At 39.6% G+C, this 14,598-nt stretch overlaps 1 protein-coding gene across 23 annotated transcripts in view; it reads right to left on the bottom strand.

Moving 5' to 3' along the window:
- The window catches only part of TTN (titin), a 359,167-nt gene that overhangs the window by 48,003 nt on the left and 296,566 nt on the right, over window positions 1-14,598 (bottom strand). For all 23 annotated transcript variants that reach the window (XM_061608344.1, XM_061608325.1, XM_061608332.1 and 20 more), the window contains 18 exons: window positions 9,780-10,082; window positions 8,498-8,773; window positions 8,099-8,398; window positions 7,704-8,006; window positions 7,015-7,314; window positions 6,613-6,900; window positions 6,222-6,518; window positions 5,829-6,131; window positions 5,411-5,716; window positions 4,430-4,717; window positions 4,037-4,327; window positions 3,645-3,932; window positions 2,832-3,422; window positions 2,638-2,742; window positions 1,472-1,669; window positions 1,085-1,381; window positions 419-1,006; window positions 28-330 (listed from right to left, as the gene is read on the bottom strand). In XM_061608344.1, the coding sequence (XP_061464328.1) occupies window positions 28-330; window positions 419-1,006; window positions 1,085-1,381; window positions 1,472-1,669; window positions 2,638-2,742; window positions 2,832-3,422; window positions 3,645-3,932; window positions 4,037-4,327; window positions 4,430-4,717; window positions 5,411-5,716; window positions 5,829-6,131; window positions 6,222-6,518; window positions 6,613-6,900; window positions 7,015-7,314; window positions 7,704-8,006; window positions 8,099-8,398; window positions 8,498-8,773; window positions 9,780-10,082 (5,625 nt within the window). The remainder of the gene's footprint in view (window positions 1-27; window positions 331-418; window positions 1,007-1,084; window positions 1,382-1,471; window positions 1,670-2,637; window positions 2,743-2,831; window positions 3,423-3,644; window positions 3,933-4,036; window positions 4,328-4,429; window positions 4,718-5,410; window positions 5,717-5,828; window positions 6,132-6,221; window positions 6,519-6,612; window positions 6,901-7,014; window positions 7,315-7,703; window positions 8,007-8,098; window positions 8,399-8,497; window positions 8,774-9,779; window positions 10,083-14,598) is intronic.

The raw sequence follows: 14,598 nt of genomic DNA, 5'->3' as shown, positions 1-14,598 counted from the left end.
TTTTCAAGGTACAGAAATCATACTAACATGCAGCATCCTTGGTTAATACTGGTTGAGAAACATCACTTGGTGGCCCGATTCCTGCTCTGTTTTCTGCGCTGACACGGAATTCATATTCATTTCCTTCTAGGAGTCCAGTCACTTTGCACCTAAGGTCTGGCACTGGCTTCTTTGTAGCTCTGATCCATCTTGCGCCTTTCTTTTCTCTTCTTTCCACATGGTAACCTGTGATTTCACTGCCACCGTCATCAGTTGGTCTCTTCCAGTTCACAGTAATAGTGTTTTTTGTAACATTTGACACTTCTGGTTTTCCAGGAGGACCAGGAGGACCTAAATAGGGAAAAACATATTTTGAAAATTAGTGGAATATGAATATATAAGCAGTAAATTCATACACCTGTTCACCAGTTTTTCTTACCAAATCTATCCACCATTTTCACTGGCTCTGATTGAGATGGTTCTCCTTTGCCATAGTGATTCACAGCAGAAACACGGAAGATGTACTCATTTCCTTGAATAAGCTTAGTAACAACATGCCTACAAGACTGAATGTCTTCAGCAACTTGAGTCCATAGCAGTCGGCTAGTTTCTCTCTTTTCAAGTACATAAGACTTGATTGGTGATCCTCCATCTTCTGCAGGAGGTGTCCATGTGAGAGTAGCTTTTTCAGCTGAAACATTGCTGACTTCAACTGGTCCAGGGGGACCTGGTACATCTAAAACAGTTACATGCACGTGTTCTTCTTTAGTACCAAAAGCATTGGTTGCAGTGATTGTATATTCACCAGAATCTTTTCTAGTGGCATACTTGACAGTAAGTGTAGAAGAGGTTGGAGTTGATTCAATATGAACAATCTCTGAAGGCTTAAAATCTTTTCCTGCTTTGGACCATGCTGAAGTTGGAAGTGGTTTGCCAAGGATGCTAATCGCAGACATTGAAATGGTATCTCCTGCTTTAACTGTCAGACCATCTTTGACAGTAGGATCAATAACAATAGTTGGTGACTCTGTAAAAGAAAATTAATGTGTCAGAAAAGAAGATACTTTGAACAAAACTGGTATGTGCCTTTACAGGAAATACATACCATACTCATCCTTGCATATAATGGCTCCAGTAGTTTCTGATGGAGGACTAATAGCTCCAGCAGTATTCTTGGCTCTGATTCTGAATTCGTATTTTGAACCCTCAGAAAGGTCAGTTACTGTATATGCACATTCAGGAACATTCACATGATTTGCCTTCATCCAAGTCTTTGAAGGTAGATCACGTTTCTCCACTATGTAGCCAATTAGCTTGTGTCCACCATCATACTTTGGTTCTGTCCAGATCAGAGTCACTGAATTTCTAGTTACACTGATAACCTCAGGCTTCCCAGGAGGATCTGAAAACCAACAGAATACAGAAGTAGTAAAAATGTATATCAGAATTTTCTAACTCATGAAAAATCTTATATTTATTTTGGGAAGCTTACCAATTGGATCTAGGGCTACAATAGGTTCAGAAGGCAGACTTGGTTTACCAACTCCAGCTATATTGATTGCCATCACTCTGAATTCATATTCCAAACCTTCGGTTAACCCTGTCACTCTGAAGTCTTTCATCCTTAGTGGAGTCTTGTTTGCTCGCTTCCATAAAATACTGTTTCTTTCTTTATATTCAATGTGGTAACCTATAGGAGGAAAGACAGGAAACACTTAAAAATTTAAAAGATAAACAAAAAAATGGGGGTGGAAATGAACAACTTTTCCAATATACAAAAGCATCCTCATGTGATCTCCCAGAGCAGTTTCTGTCACCACTGCAGACCACCAGGCAACTTTACAGTGCAATATAAGGAGGTGGAGGTGAAATACAAAGGCAGTTCTACTCTTTTATCCAATGCCCTGCCAGGCTTGAGCCAGCAGAGCAGAAATAACAACAACAATAATAATTATTATTATTAGATTTAGATTTATTAGTCGCCCATCTGGCTGGTTGTCCAGCCATTCTGGGCGACGTACAGAATAAAAACATACAAATACATTAAAACATTAAAATATCAACAGTAGTAATAAACCTATGAGGGAGGATAAATGCTCTGCAATCCTATGTCCTTTTTCAGCTGTAATATAAAAAAATGTTTTCTCTTCCATTGGAAATGTGACTCAATATGTCCCCATATGGGGGGACTGGGAGGCCTATAGAACCAAACTACTTCCTGACATGCACAATTTTTGATGTACCAGTATCAGAGCTCTGACACTGGTTGGTTTAGGCACTGGAGGAGCTGGTGGAGGGGACAGAGGCTTTGACATCAGAACTCTGTCTATATCCTTTGACTCCTGGGATGCCCTCCCAGGGGCCATAGGATTGCACCCTTAGAGTCTTACTCATTTAAAACAATGATTCCAATTTCAATTAATTTGAAATACTAATAGATAAGTAAGCTTACTATGCATTACAGCTTTATATATATATATATATATATTTTAGGTGCTGTACTTGGAGGGAGTGCTGCATTATGAAGAAGTAAAAGGGGACTACATTAACGTGTTTCATCATGATTTGCATTAACATGCATTACATCATAATTTGCATTTGGGATTCTAGGAATTAAAAGCTAGGTGACATGAAAGACGACATGTAAAAAAACCACACCTGTGATAGGAGAGCCGCCTGTCTTTTTGGGGTCTGTCCATGTTAGTGATGCAGAATCATGCCTAATTTCAACAATTTTGGGGGGTGGTGGAGCATCAGGAACATCTAGAAAATGTAAAAAATATAGGAGAGAATTAGATTGGATCTCAAATAATAAAATACTTTACAACGAGCATATTTTAATTTATGCGTACCAAATGGATGCCTTGCAATTACTGGGTCAGATTTAAGACCTTCACCTACTCCGTATTTATTTTCAGCACTGATTCTGAAAGCATATTCATTGCCTTCATGAAGTCTTGTAACTCTAAAGGTAGTTTTCTGCACAGCAGATGCACACGTGACCCATTTATTGTTCACATTGTCTCTCTTTTCAAGAATGTAGTTAGTGATTTCCGAACCACCATCATCTTTTGGAGGACCCCATTTTAATGTCATAGCATCAGCAGTAACTTCATCAAATTTCACAGGTCCTGTTGGGATTCCAGGTTTGCCAACAACCTTCACAGAAATAGTGCCTTCTTTACTGCCAGCAATGTTCTTCAGTGTGATTGTATATTTTCCAGCATCATTTTTATGACAGTCACGAACAAGAAGTGTAGTGTTAACTGCTGTAGCTTCAAATGCAACTCTTCCTGTCTCAGTAAGAGCTTGATCTTCTCCTTTTTTCCATGTCACAGTTGGTGCTGGTTTGCCTTTAATTGGGATTTTCAGACGGAAACAGCTTCCTTCTCTGGCTAAATAGCATAAGTCTGGCAGGTCTCTTAAATCAAGATCAGGTGCCACTGAAAGACAAACAGGAATTCAATAATCATATGTTCAGCACAGAGAATATAATTAGCTTGCTTCAGTAACTTCTGTTCTTTAAAAGAACAAAAAGTCTTGTGACACCTTGGCTATTTTTGCTGCAACACACTAGCATAGTTATCTCATGGAAAGTTCTGCTGTTCACTAAACTGACATATATGGTGTGCTTTATGAATGAGGGTATGAAGACAACTACTTACCAATATCATCCCTTGCCACCACTGTAATTTCATTAGGTGTTCCATACCCAGCTTCATTTTGTGCTCTCACTCTGAAAGTATATTCTTGTCCTTCTTTCAAGTCTCTTGTAGAATACTGGAGATTTTTTGACCTCATAACTTCTTGCCACTGATGTTCACCAGTCATAAGCTCAACGATATACGCATTAATGTGACTTCCACCATCACTAATGGGCTTTTTCCATGATAAATTGCAGGATGATTTTGTCACAGCTAGAGCCTTTAAGTCTACAACTGGTCCAGGTGTTTCTAATAGGAAGGAAAAATATATTGATAAATATATTGATAACATAAAGTTAGAAGCACAAGAGCCTTGTAACAGCTTGATAGGTCAATCATGTGAGTTTTCGCACCCGAAGCTTTAACAGCATCACGCGTTTCACAGGGATCACCAATGCCATATTCATTTTCAGCAAAAACTCGGAAGAAGTAGGATTTGCCTTCTTCTAAATTAGAGATCCTGAAACTTGTTTTTGGACACTCTGTGGTTACTGTAGACCATGACTTTCTCTCTGCGTCACGTTTTTCAACCACATAGTTCTTCACTGGACTTCCACCATCAATTAAAGGAGGCTCCCATGAAATGAAGGCAGAATCTTTAGATGCTTCTTTTACAATCAGATTAATAGGTGGCCCAGGAGTATCTGTATGAATACAAATTAACTATTTCAGTTATTGACAAAAATATGGAAAATATAATGTGTGTATGGATGAATAAATAGGTATGCAGTATTTATAACACTTACCAAGTACTTTGACCACAATTGTGTATGACTTCTTGCCACAGCTGTTCTCCAGAGACAGAACGTATTTTCCAGCATCATATTTATTTACATTTTCACAGCGCAGAAATGTATCAAAATCAGTTGACTGGATATCTAGTCCTTGCCTGTCTCTTATATTGGCACCCACTTTAGACCAAGAAATCTTTGGAGGTGGACGGCCTCTTACCGGCACATAAAGCCTCATTGTGACTCCAGCACGTAATACTAACAGTTTCCTCAATTCAGCATCAAGCTCTCCCTCAGGTGGGACTGCATTGTAAAAATAAATAAATATATATATATGTAAAATACATTATGTATAAGAACAATTTAAAATAGAAACAAAAAATCAGCCTCAGTGGTTGAGGCAGGGTGGATAGGATGAAATAGAAAGAGAAAAATATAAAGAAATGATGCTAGGGGAATAAAACTCCATTTTTTAAAAAAGAAGGAAGTGGGTGAGCAATAGAGAGGAAATCTCTTAAGAGTTACTTCCCTCTCCAATTGTCAGTTTTTATGCCACCCAGCCAAAGACTACAGTGGTTTCTCATAATCTTCTCTCACTTTCTTCTGAGATGAGACTTGAATCCACTCTAGAGTTTCAGCCAAGTTGGAGCTGCTGTTGTACTATAATTGACTAGGAGTTTCCCATTAGGAAACTTTGCTTGCCTTGCACTCAGAACATGATATCTCTACATTATCATTCAGAAGGAGCATACTATTTTCTTTAAAACAAGACAGAGAAGGAGTGTTTGTGTTCAGTATTCAATACTGAAGAAGATTTTAGGTTGCTGTATGATTGTTGACAACTGAGAGATAGTGGTTTAAGGACCAGACACGTATGAGTTCATGAAACAATTCAGTATAGAGACTCTAGTTTTTTGTAGTCAGGTCCTCCACTAATGCTTCTTCCCCTCAATCTGCACTAAAATCAACAAGCTGGTTTCTTTTCAGGATACTCACTTAAAATGTCTTTGGCAAGGTGCTTGTCTGGCACATCGCTTGGATCACTGTATCCAATCTTATTGACGGCATAAATGCGGAACTGGTATTCTGTGTTCTCCATGAGTCCAGTCACAACATAATGAGTATCTGGCAAATTCTTTGGCAAATTGCATCTGACCCAGTTATCTGTGTCTGCTCGTTTTACTTCAACAAGGTAGCCAATAATGGGGCTTCCACCATCATATGCTGGTTTAGACCAAGACAGACTTATAGAACTACGGGTGGTGTCAATCACTTTTGGGAATGCTGGTGGACCAGGAGGATCTGAGAATGAAAGCAACAAGAAATTACACAGAGCACAAGCATAATTTAGCAAAACCATTTGAACACACCAACATCCACATAAGACTGAAAAATAGGTATGTATTCAACTTACACTGAGGATCACGTGCATATGCTGCCTTAGATGGACCACTAGGTTTGCCTGGTCCAGCTTTATTCAGTGCAGTTACTCTATACTCATATTCTGCTCCTTCCTGAAGTCCAGTGGCCTTAATAGTTCTTTCAATTACTGGCTTTCTGTTCACTTTTATCCAGTTAACAGCCTTTGTTTCACGTTTTTCAACGATATATCCAGTTACAGGGGAGCCACCATCATCAGCAGGTGCTTTCCAGCTTACAGTCATGAAGTCTTTTGTTATATTACTAATTATAGGTGGTTCACATGGTCCAGGTACATCTATAAGTAATGATTTAAAATGTTCTCAAGCAACTGTTAAAACATAAATAGTCACCAAATGGATAGAACAAACTAGTAAGAGAAGCTTACCATATGGATTTTTAGCCACTGCTGATTCAGTCAAAATTGGGTCACCCACTCCATACTTGTTTTCAGCACAAATGCGGAACTGGTACTCATGACCCTCAATCAGTTTCTCAACACTGCAGCTGGTGATTGGGACATTGGCTGTGACTTGAGCCCAGTTGGGTCTGCTTGTTTCCCGTTTGTCAACAATGTAATTAGTAATGTCTGATCCCCCATCTTCAAGAGGAGGTTCCCAAGTAAGCATTGCCCGGTCTGTGTACATGTTTGTAATCTTAACTGAAGCTGGAGGACCAGGTTTGTCTGGGAAAGAAAAAAATAGGCAGTGAGTGAAGTCTTACAACTCCTATATTTCCTGAAGTTTAAATACAGTAATTTAAATGACTATTTAGCCTACCTAGTACTTTAAGTTTAATAGTTGCTGATTTTGAACCACTTGGATTTTCAGCTGTAATAGTGTAATCTCCTGTCTGCTTTCTGTTTACACTGAAGAGCTCCACAGTAGACAAGTTTCTCTTTGTGGTTATCTTGATTCCTTCAGATGGTTCTAGGATCTCTGCCTCTTTTTTCCAAGTAATAGTTGGCATTGGTTTGCCAAACACATTAGCCTCAAGGCATACATTGGTTCCAGCTTTTACTACAAGTAATGATTTCATACCTACACCAAGTTCTATTTTTGGTGGTACTGAAATGTTAAAAGAAAAGAAAAGAAAAAGCATAAATTTCAAAGGGTACTTAACAATGTGAAAGATAAAAGTATTGCTTAATACTAACAGTATTCAGTTAACACATTCCTTACCATTTTCTGCCTGAACAGTTACAGGGTCAGAAGGTTCTGAAGGCCCGCTAATGTTTATTGCTGTTTTTGCTATTGCTCTAAATTGATACCGTGCATTTTCCTCCAAATCAGTTGCAGTGTACTCTTCCAGAGGTATTTGATGGGGAATACTATTGCATCGTACCCACTTTTCTCCAGGCAGCTTACAGGATTCAACATAGTATCCAATTATCTTGCTACCACCATCATGTTTTGGTCTTGCCCAGACAAGAGATACAGTACTCTTAGTGACATCAATAACTTCAGGCTTACCAGGGGGATCTAAAAAAAAAAAAAAGTCAGGTTTACTCTATCAGTTTGGGCATTTGATATAAATAATTTCATATGATGAGTAACACAAAGGATGCATCTCCTCTGAGGGGCATGTAAAGTGCAAGGCTTATCACTGAGCAAACTGTATATTTCTTCTTTTAAATCCAGATAAATTAAGGGTGGTGGAGGGGAAACTTTGGGAACAATCCAAGCAAAATCAAGACTTTTCAATGGAATTAGATGTAAGCTTATACTTACTTTTCATGTTGAAATCAGTGTGGTTTAGAAGAGTTTAGTTTTGGTTGGATTATGCTTTATATTACTGATTATTATGGCACTTAAGTTGTCTCAGTATTGATAATTAAACATAATGCAATGTATGCAAATATTTTGCTTACCAACTGGCATTCTTGCTGTAACAAAATCGGTTGGTTTGCTAGGCTTGCTTGCACCAGCTTTGTTCAAAGCATAGATTCTAAATGTGTACTCAAGGCCTTCAATTAAACTTGCACATGGGTATTCAGTGGATCGCACAAGTGCATCATTGGCCTTTACCCAAAGCAAACTGTTCCTTTCTTTACGTTCAATGAGATAGCCAGTTATTGGACTGCCACCATCACTGTCTGGCCTATCCCATGCCACAAAGATGCAGTCCTTGTTCACCTTGGTAACACGTGCATTCTTTGGTTCACTAGGAACATCTGTAGAGGAAGAGATGAGAAAAAATTATCATTTCACCCTTAGAACTATTCTAATAATGACCATACCATTATATGAATTCAATCGAACTTACCAAATGGAAACTTTGCAATCATCTTATCAGATGTAAGTGGCTCAGAAATGCCAAACCGGTTTTCAGCACGAACACGGAACATGTATTCTTGTCCAGGGGTGAGTTTTCCAACTCTGCAATTTGTCTTCGTGACAGAAGCTACTGCTGTTATCCAGTCTCCTCGACTGACGTCACACTTCTCAACCACATAGTTGGTGATGTTACTACCACCATCTTCAAGGGGAATATGCCATGACAAAGAGCAGGCATCAGCATCTATATCAGAAATTTCAAATGGTGGCTGTGGTGGACCAGGAATATCTATAAAAAGATATAAACATATATGTATAAAATAATGCTAACTGATGAATAAAAATAAGTGTGTTGAGAATTAAGCATGGAAAAGAAAATTCAGTGTACCCATGACGACCACTTTGATTTTCTGAGTAGCCACTCCAGAGCTATTTTCAGCTGTTAGACTGTAATAATCACTATCCTTCCTAGTTACGTCCTTAATGATGAGAACTGAAGTGCTGTCTGTTTTATGCACAGCTAGGCGGCTGGATGTTAACACATCTTGGTTTCCTTTCATCCATTTACAGGATGGGTGAGGTTTCCCATAAACATGTGCTTCGATTCTGAGTTTCTGCCCAGCCTTTATACTGACATGTTCTGGCATCAGAATCTTAGGTGGCACTGAAATTAAAATCAAACAATGGAAGCATATATTTAAATCACACACACATTAATAACTTATTTATTTGTATTTTGAATTATTTCTCAGGCATGGTCATTAAATGAGACCATTGTTACTGTTACAATAACAGCTTCCAGTGTCAACCATGCAGATTTCCTGAAACCAAATCTCACGCTCCTGACAGCCTTCATACTCTAGGGGTCTCATCATCTATGACCATTGGCCATGCTGCCTGGGGCTGATGGGAGTTGTAGCCCACAGCATCTGCAGGGCCACAGGCTAGCCACTTCTGAACTAGACATTTTGCATGAGAAAGAACTGATATTACATCCCAAAAACATAATAAAAAAGTTAGTTTGTTTTCTAATAATCACAAAGGAACTATCCCTCATTACTTGCTTCCCCCTTAGTATCCTTGAAACATAACATCTCTGCAACATAATTCAGTTCCTTCTCATTTTTTTGGTATGTTTTGCATTCTAAGGCTCAAGCAACTCACTGTTTTAATTAAATGTATAATCTTATTTTTCAGATGCGGGGAGTTTTACAGCATCTTAAAATGATGAGATGCACAAATTTAAATGTAACCTTGTGGTGCATAAATGAAACAAACTAAAGAAGTTGCCTGCTGGGACTCATATTTAGCACTTTTCAGGCCAGAACTAATGCCTAACACTTTGCTCTGGAAGGTCACAGAGCAGAACTAGTGAACCTATAAGTATAGTGCTCTTAGATTCATAGAATCATAGAATAGCAGAGTTGGAAGGGGCCTATAAGGCCATCAAGTCCAACCCCCTGCTCAATGCAGGAATCCAAATCAAAGCATTCCTGACAGATGGCTGTCCAGCTGCTTTTGAATGTCACTAAAGACAAGGCCAGCTTAAGAGACAACAACTAATTTTATATATTTTAAGACGTGACATCCAAATTTAGATACAAAATCATAAGAAATTCACTGAATTTAAAATATATTTCAATTGTACGTGATAATAATTAGTTACTTACTCAGTTGTTCTTTGACTTCATATATGCCTTCGGTTTCTCTTGGTAAACTTACTCCTACAGCATTTCTAGCAGCCACTCTAAATTTGTATTTCTTTCCTTCCTTTAGGCCAGCAACAACAATATTAAGATCTTTTACAATAGAGTACTGTGTCCAATGATCCTCTGCTTGACCTTCTTGTTGATATGCAATAATGTATCCATCAATTTTAGAACCACCATCACGCAGTGGTGGCAACCATCCTAAAGTAGCGCTGTTCTTTGTTATTTCAGTCACTTCAAGCTTCCTTGGAGGATCTGGTTCACCTTAAGAAAAAAACAGGCAGACATATTAAAACGTTTGCATTTTAACAAGCAAATGCTTAGTTTAAATTATTTCTAAGATCATGGCATCTTCCTGTGATTTATTAGTAGGGTTTAAAAAACCGAATATACTATAAATATTAATTTCAGATTTTTAATAAATAAGTTATTAGATCAGTGGTTTCTCAACCTTTGTAGTACTTTGCAGTATTCTGGTTTGCTTGTTTTTTGTGAACCCCACATATTCTTACTAAATGCCCTCTGCATGGTAAAAGATGGAGAATTACATTTTGGTGTGTTTGTTGGTGTTCTTACTTTGCTTCTTTCCTGTGTTACTAATGTTTCTACAGAGAATCTAATCTAGAAAATTTTATTTCCCTCATTATTCATCCTAGAAATCTGTGTCAAATTTATTTTTATTAATTTCAAAGACTTTTTATTGGTCAGTGTCATATGATGTTGAAGAAAGCCTTTTGTGTTTCAAACTGGAGGTTATGTTCTATTTCTATTTTGGGTGCATTAACAATTGAATCTGAAACTGCAGTTTGATGTAAAATCACACTAATTACAGTATGTTGCTACTTCAGCAATGACTCAAGCTGTTGGAAAAAAGAGGACACATGTTTTAAGCCTGCTATGTTTAAACCACTTCATTTAAGGCAAGGTAGGCATGGTCAATTAAAAACATAGAGCACACCTAGCATTTTGCTAGAATATATTTCACCTCCCACTGTTTTATCTTGTGCAATCTGAGACACTCCTCATGTCCACTGGAGACTATTCTGCAGAATAGTCAGTGCCATTATTCCACAATTATTTTTGGAGTTTTTTAAGTGTAAATTTTGCAGAGTGTTGCTGTACTTCACATATTCACAGAAACAGAAGCAAAAGAAAATGATTTCCCATAGGAAACTTCACTAAAATTGCAAAGGAAATCAGACATATTTAAAGTGACCATCTGAACTATATCAACTGTCTTAATAATGTTGCTTCCTTCCTGTTAAAACAAGATCAGCACAGCACATGTCTTCTTTCTATTATTTGGGCTGATTGCAGGTGTTGCCACCACATCCCATATGCTCAGAGCCACACGTTACCAAATTCTTCCAAGCTACACAACACAATGGTGTTTGCATTTTGACAAATTTGTAGGGCAGTACAATCTCTCAGAGAGGACATCAGGTCTCCTGCTCCCCTAGTACATTCACTATAGCTGCCCAATTTCCCTGCTTTTTAAAGTTTGATAGAAATATCTGTGGGCTATAGGTACGTTCTTAAACTGCAAGGTATTTTGCCTATTAGTGAATTTCTCTGCTTTTTAATCTGGGATGTAAGAAATGGGATCCTGTGCAAGTTTAGAATCATAGAATCATAGAATAGTAGAGTTGGAAGGGGCCTATAAGGCCATCAAGTCCAACTCCCTGCTCAATGCAGAAATCCAAATCAAAGCATTCCTGAGAATGAATTGATCATTTGAATGCTTATTGAGTTCAGTGGGATTTACTCCCCTGCAATCAAGCTTAGGATAGGTAAAACTGACCACAGGGAATTGGGAGGGGGGAGGAGGAGGAGGAGGAGGGAGGGGAAGAAAGGCAGAGGGGAGGAGAGGGAGGGGACCAGGCAGGAGAGGGAGGGGAGGAGAAGGACAGGTGTGATCATTTGCATGTTTTTTGAGTTCAGTGGGATTTACTCCCATGCAATCATGCTTAGGATAGGTAAAACTGACTAGGGGGAGGGAGTGGGCAGGGGAGGAGAAAGAAGCAAGAGGGAAGGGGAGGAGGAAGGGAGAGGAGAGGGGAAGGAGGGGGAAAGCCAGGTCTGATCATTTGCATGCTTATTGAGTTCAATGGGATTTACTCCTATGCAGTCATGGTTAGGATAGGTAAAACTGACCATGGGGGAGAAGGAGGGGGAGGAGAAGGGGGAGGAGAAAGGGGAAGGAGCAGATTGGAGGGGGGCAAAGGAAGGGGAGGGGAGGTTTGTTCATTTGCATGTTTATAGAGTTCAATGGTATTTACTCCTGTGCAATCATGCTTAAGATAGGTAAAACTGATCATGGGGAGGAGGAAGGGGAGGAGGAGGAGGCGGAAGGGGAGGAGGGGATTGGAAGGGGATGGGGAGGGAGGGGCAAAGGAAGGAGGAGGGAAGGGGCAAGAGGGAGGGGATAAGAGGGAAGAGAAGGGAGGGTGGGTTTGATTATTTGCATACTTATTGAATTCAGTGGGATTTATTTCTGTGCAATCATGTTTGAAAATAGAAATGGGCTGCCTTCAAGTCGATCCTGACTTATGGCAACGCTATGAATAGGGTTTTCATGATATTCAAAGGTGGTTTTACCATTGTCTTCTTCTGAAGCTGAGAAGCAGTGACTGGCCCAAGGTCACCCAGTGAGCTTCATGGCTGTGTGCGGATTCAAACCCTGGTCTCCCAGGTCGTAGTCCAACACTGACCCGGAGGAGGGGCAGAGAGGGTAGGAGGAGGGGAGGAGATTGTGTGGTTGGCACTGGGCAGAGGGGAAGCCCCTTTCCAAAAGGAAACATTGGGAACAGTATCATTGCTTTTCAGCGTTTCCCCCACCTTTTTATTCTACAGCAGGCACATGTAACCTCCCACCCAAATTTAAACCAAAGCTGTTCCTGGCCACATCCACACCAGACCTTTATTTCACTTTGGACAGTCATGGCTTCTCCCAAAGAATCCTGGGAAGTGTAGTTAGTGAAGGGTGCTGAGAGTTGCTACGAGATGCCCTATTCCCCTCACAGACCTTCAGTCAGAGTGGCTGACTGTTAAACCACTCTGGCCACTGGAGCTGTGTCAGTGGAATAGGAGTCTCCTCTCAGCACCCTTCACAAACTACACATCCCAGGATTCTTTGGGGGAAGCCATGACTGTCTCACGTGAAATCAAAGTCTAGTGTGGGTGTGGCCCCCTGATTAGCCAAGCAGCTGTGAGTCTGGCTTTTAGAACACTGACAGTTGGTTCTTACTGAGCATGCCCGACACTATCATTCAGTTCAATGCAAAATTTCTTAAATTAATTAAAAATTAATTAATTAATTTTAAAGTGCAGAGGATGAAGGTAATACTAAGGGGCAAGGTCAGTAATAGGATTACAGGTCCTCTGTGAACATGGCTGACTTTTAATGAATTTCAACAAATTATGAGAACTCTGACAGAAAAAAGTCCAAAAGGACTCTGTGTTTTTCCCCCTCTCTCTTTAGACTTTGAACTCTCAATTCTCTCTGACTGTTTTGTGTATCGCCATGAAACTTTAGAGGGTTGTTAAGCAATCATTGCTGAGTTCAGGACTATAAGTTTTGTATGGTTTTGTTTTGAAATGAGCTTATGGGAAGCATCAGAATGGCATGGGGGTATTTTCCATTTAACATTGCAGAATGTGAAATATCCACACTGGCTATAGTATACAGCCACTCTTGTGGCTGTTTAATACGAACATTATTTTATTTGCAGCATTAGAGGTGAGAAATGGAATTAAAGCTGGGTGTACATACATGGATCATTGAAAGAGATAGTGGAGGTTAAATAAAGATTCTATGCAGATTGTGTTTTCTGACATGACATCTAGCACAGACTCTTTTTAATTACTAACAGTGCAACCCTACACTTGTCTACTCAGAAGAAAGTCCAACTGAGTTCAGTGGGGCTTACTCCCAGATAATTGGATGTAGGACTGAAGCCTAAGTGTTTAGGAGATACATTCTGCATATAATCAAGTTTTACTCTAACCCTGCTGATGCATGAAAGCAAACATGAAGATTCTTACAGAAATGTCTGCTTATGCTTAATGGTACAATTTTAGTCATGCAGATTTGTAAACCTCCTGAATATAGACATTTGGTTAATATATTAATGCAGAAATATTAATGATTTGGTTATATACAATGGCCTGGTTTGTACATCACAGTAAGTCAAACTATGTTTTACAGGGCCTGCATGATTGTGTTGGCTCCTGGTGAAGAGCTTGAACCAACTTTGCTCCTTCTTTAGCTGAGTGCAGTTTGGCTTTGTGTATCATCTGAACCCGGGCTTAAAGTTAAGCTGACTCTTCCTTAAACCTTGGGTATAGCTTGTGGTTAAGGACAAGAGAGCATAACCACAGAATTAGGTTTGGAGAATACTCTAAGCCAGTGGTTCCCAACCTAGGGGCCATGATCCCCAGGGGGGCCACAAAGTAATCCAGAGGGGGCCGCGAACAGTAAAGAAATGAATTATTTATTAATTTTTTGAAAAAGTCTTCACTCCCTGGATGCTGTCTGTTCCCCACTGCTGCTGCAGTTGACACCTTCCCTTTGCTTCAACAGAGAGGGAAGGACTTTTGCTGAAGCCCCAGAGTGTCCTTCAGGTGCACCGAGGGCAGGTATCTGCCTATAAAAGACATGGCAGACACCCAAGAAGGTTGAGGGTGAAGCTACCAGGAAGAAGAGGAGATTACTATCACTGACTCCTGTCTCCTTGCAGTACCGCTGCTGACAATACCCTTACTCAGAACGAGAGGAGAG

This window comes from Rhineura floridana, chromosome 2 (assembly GCF_030035675.1).
Source record: "Rhineura floridana isolate rRhiFlo1 chromosome 2, rRhiFlo1.hap2, whole genome shotgun sequence".
NCBI lineage: Eukaryota > Metazoa > Chordata > Lepidosauria > Squamata > Rhineuridae > Rhineura > Rhineura floridana.
This window is presented reverse-complemented; position numbering and strand designations above follow the sequence as displayed.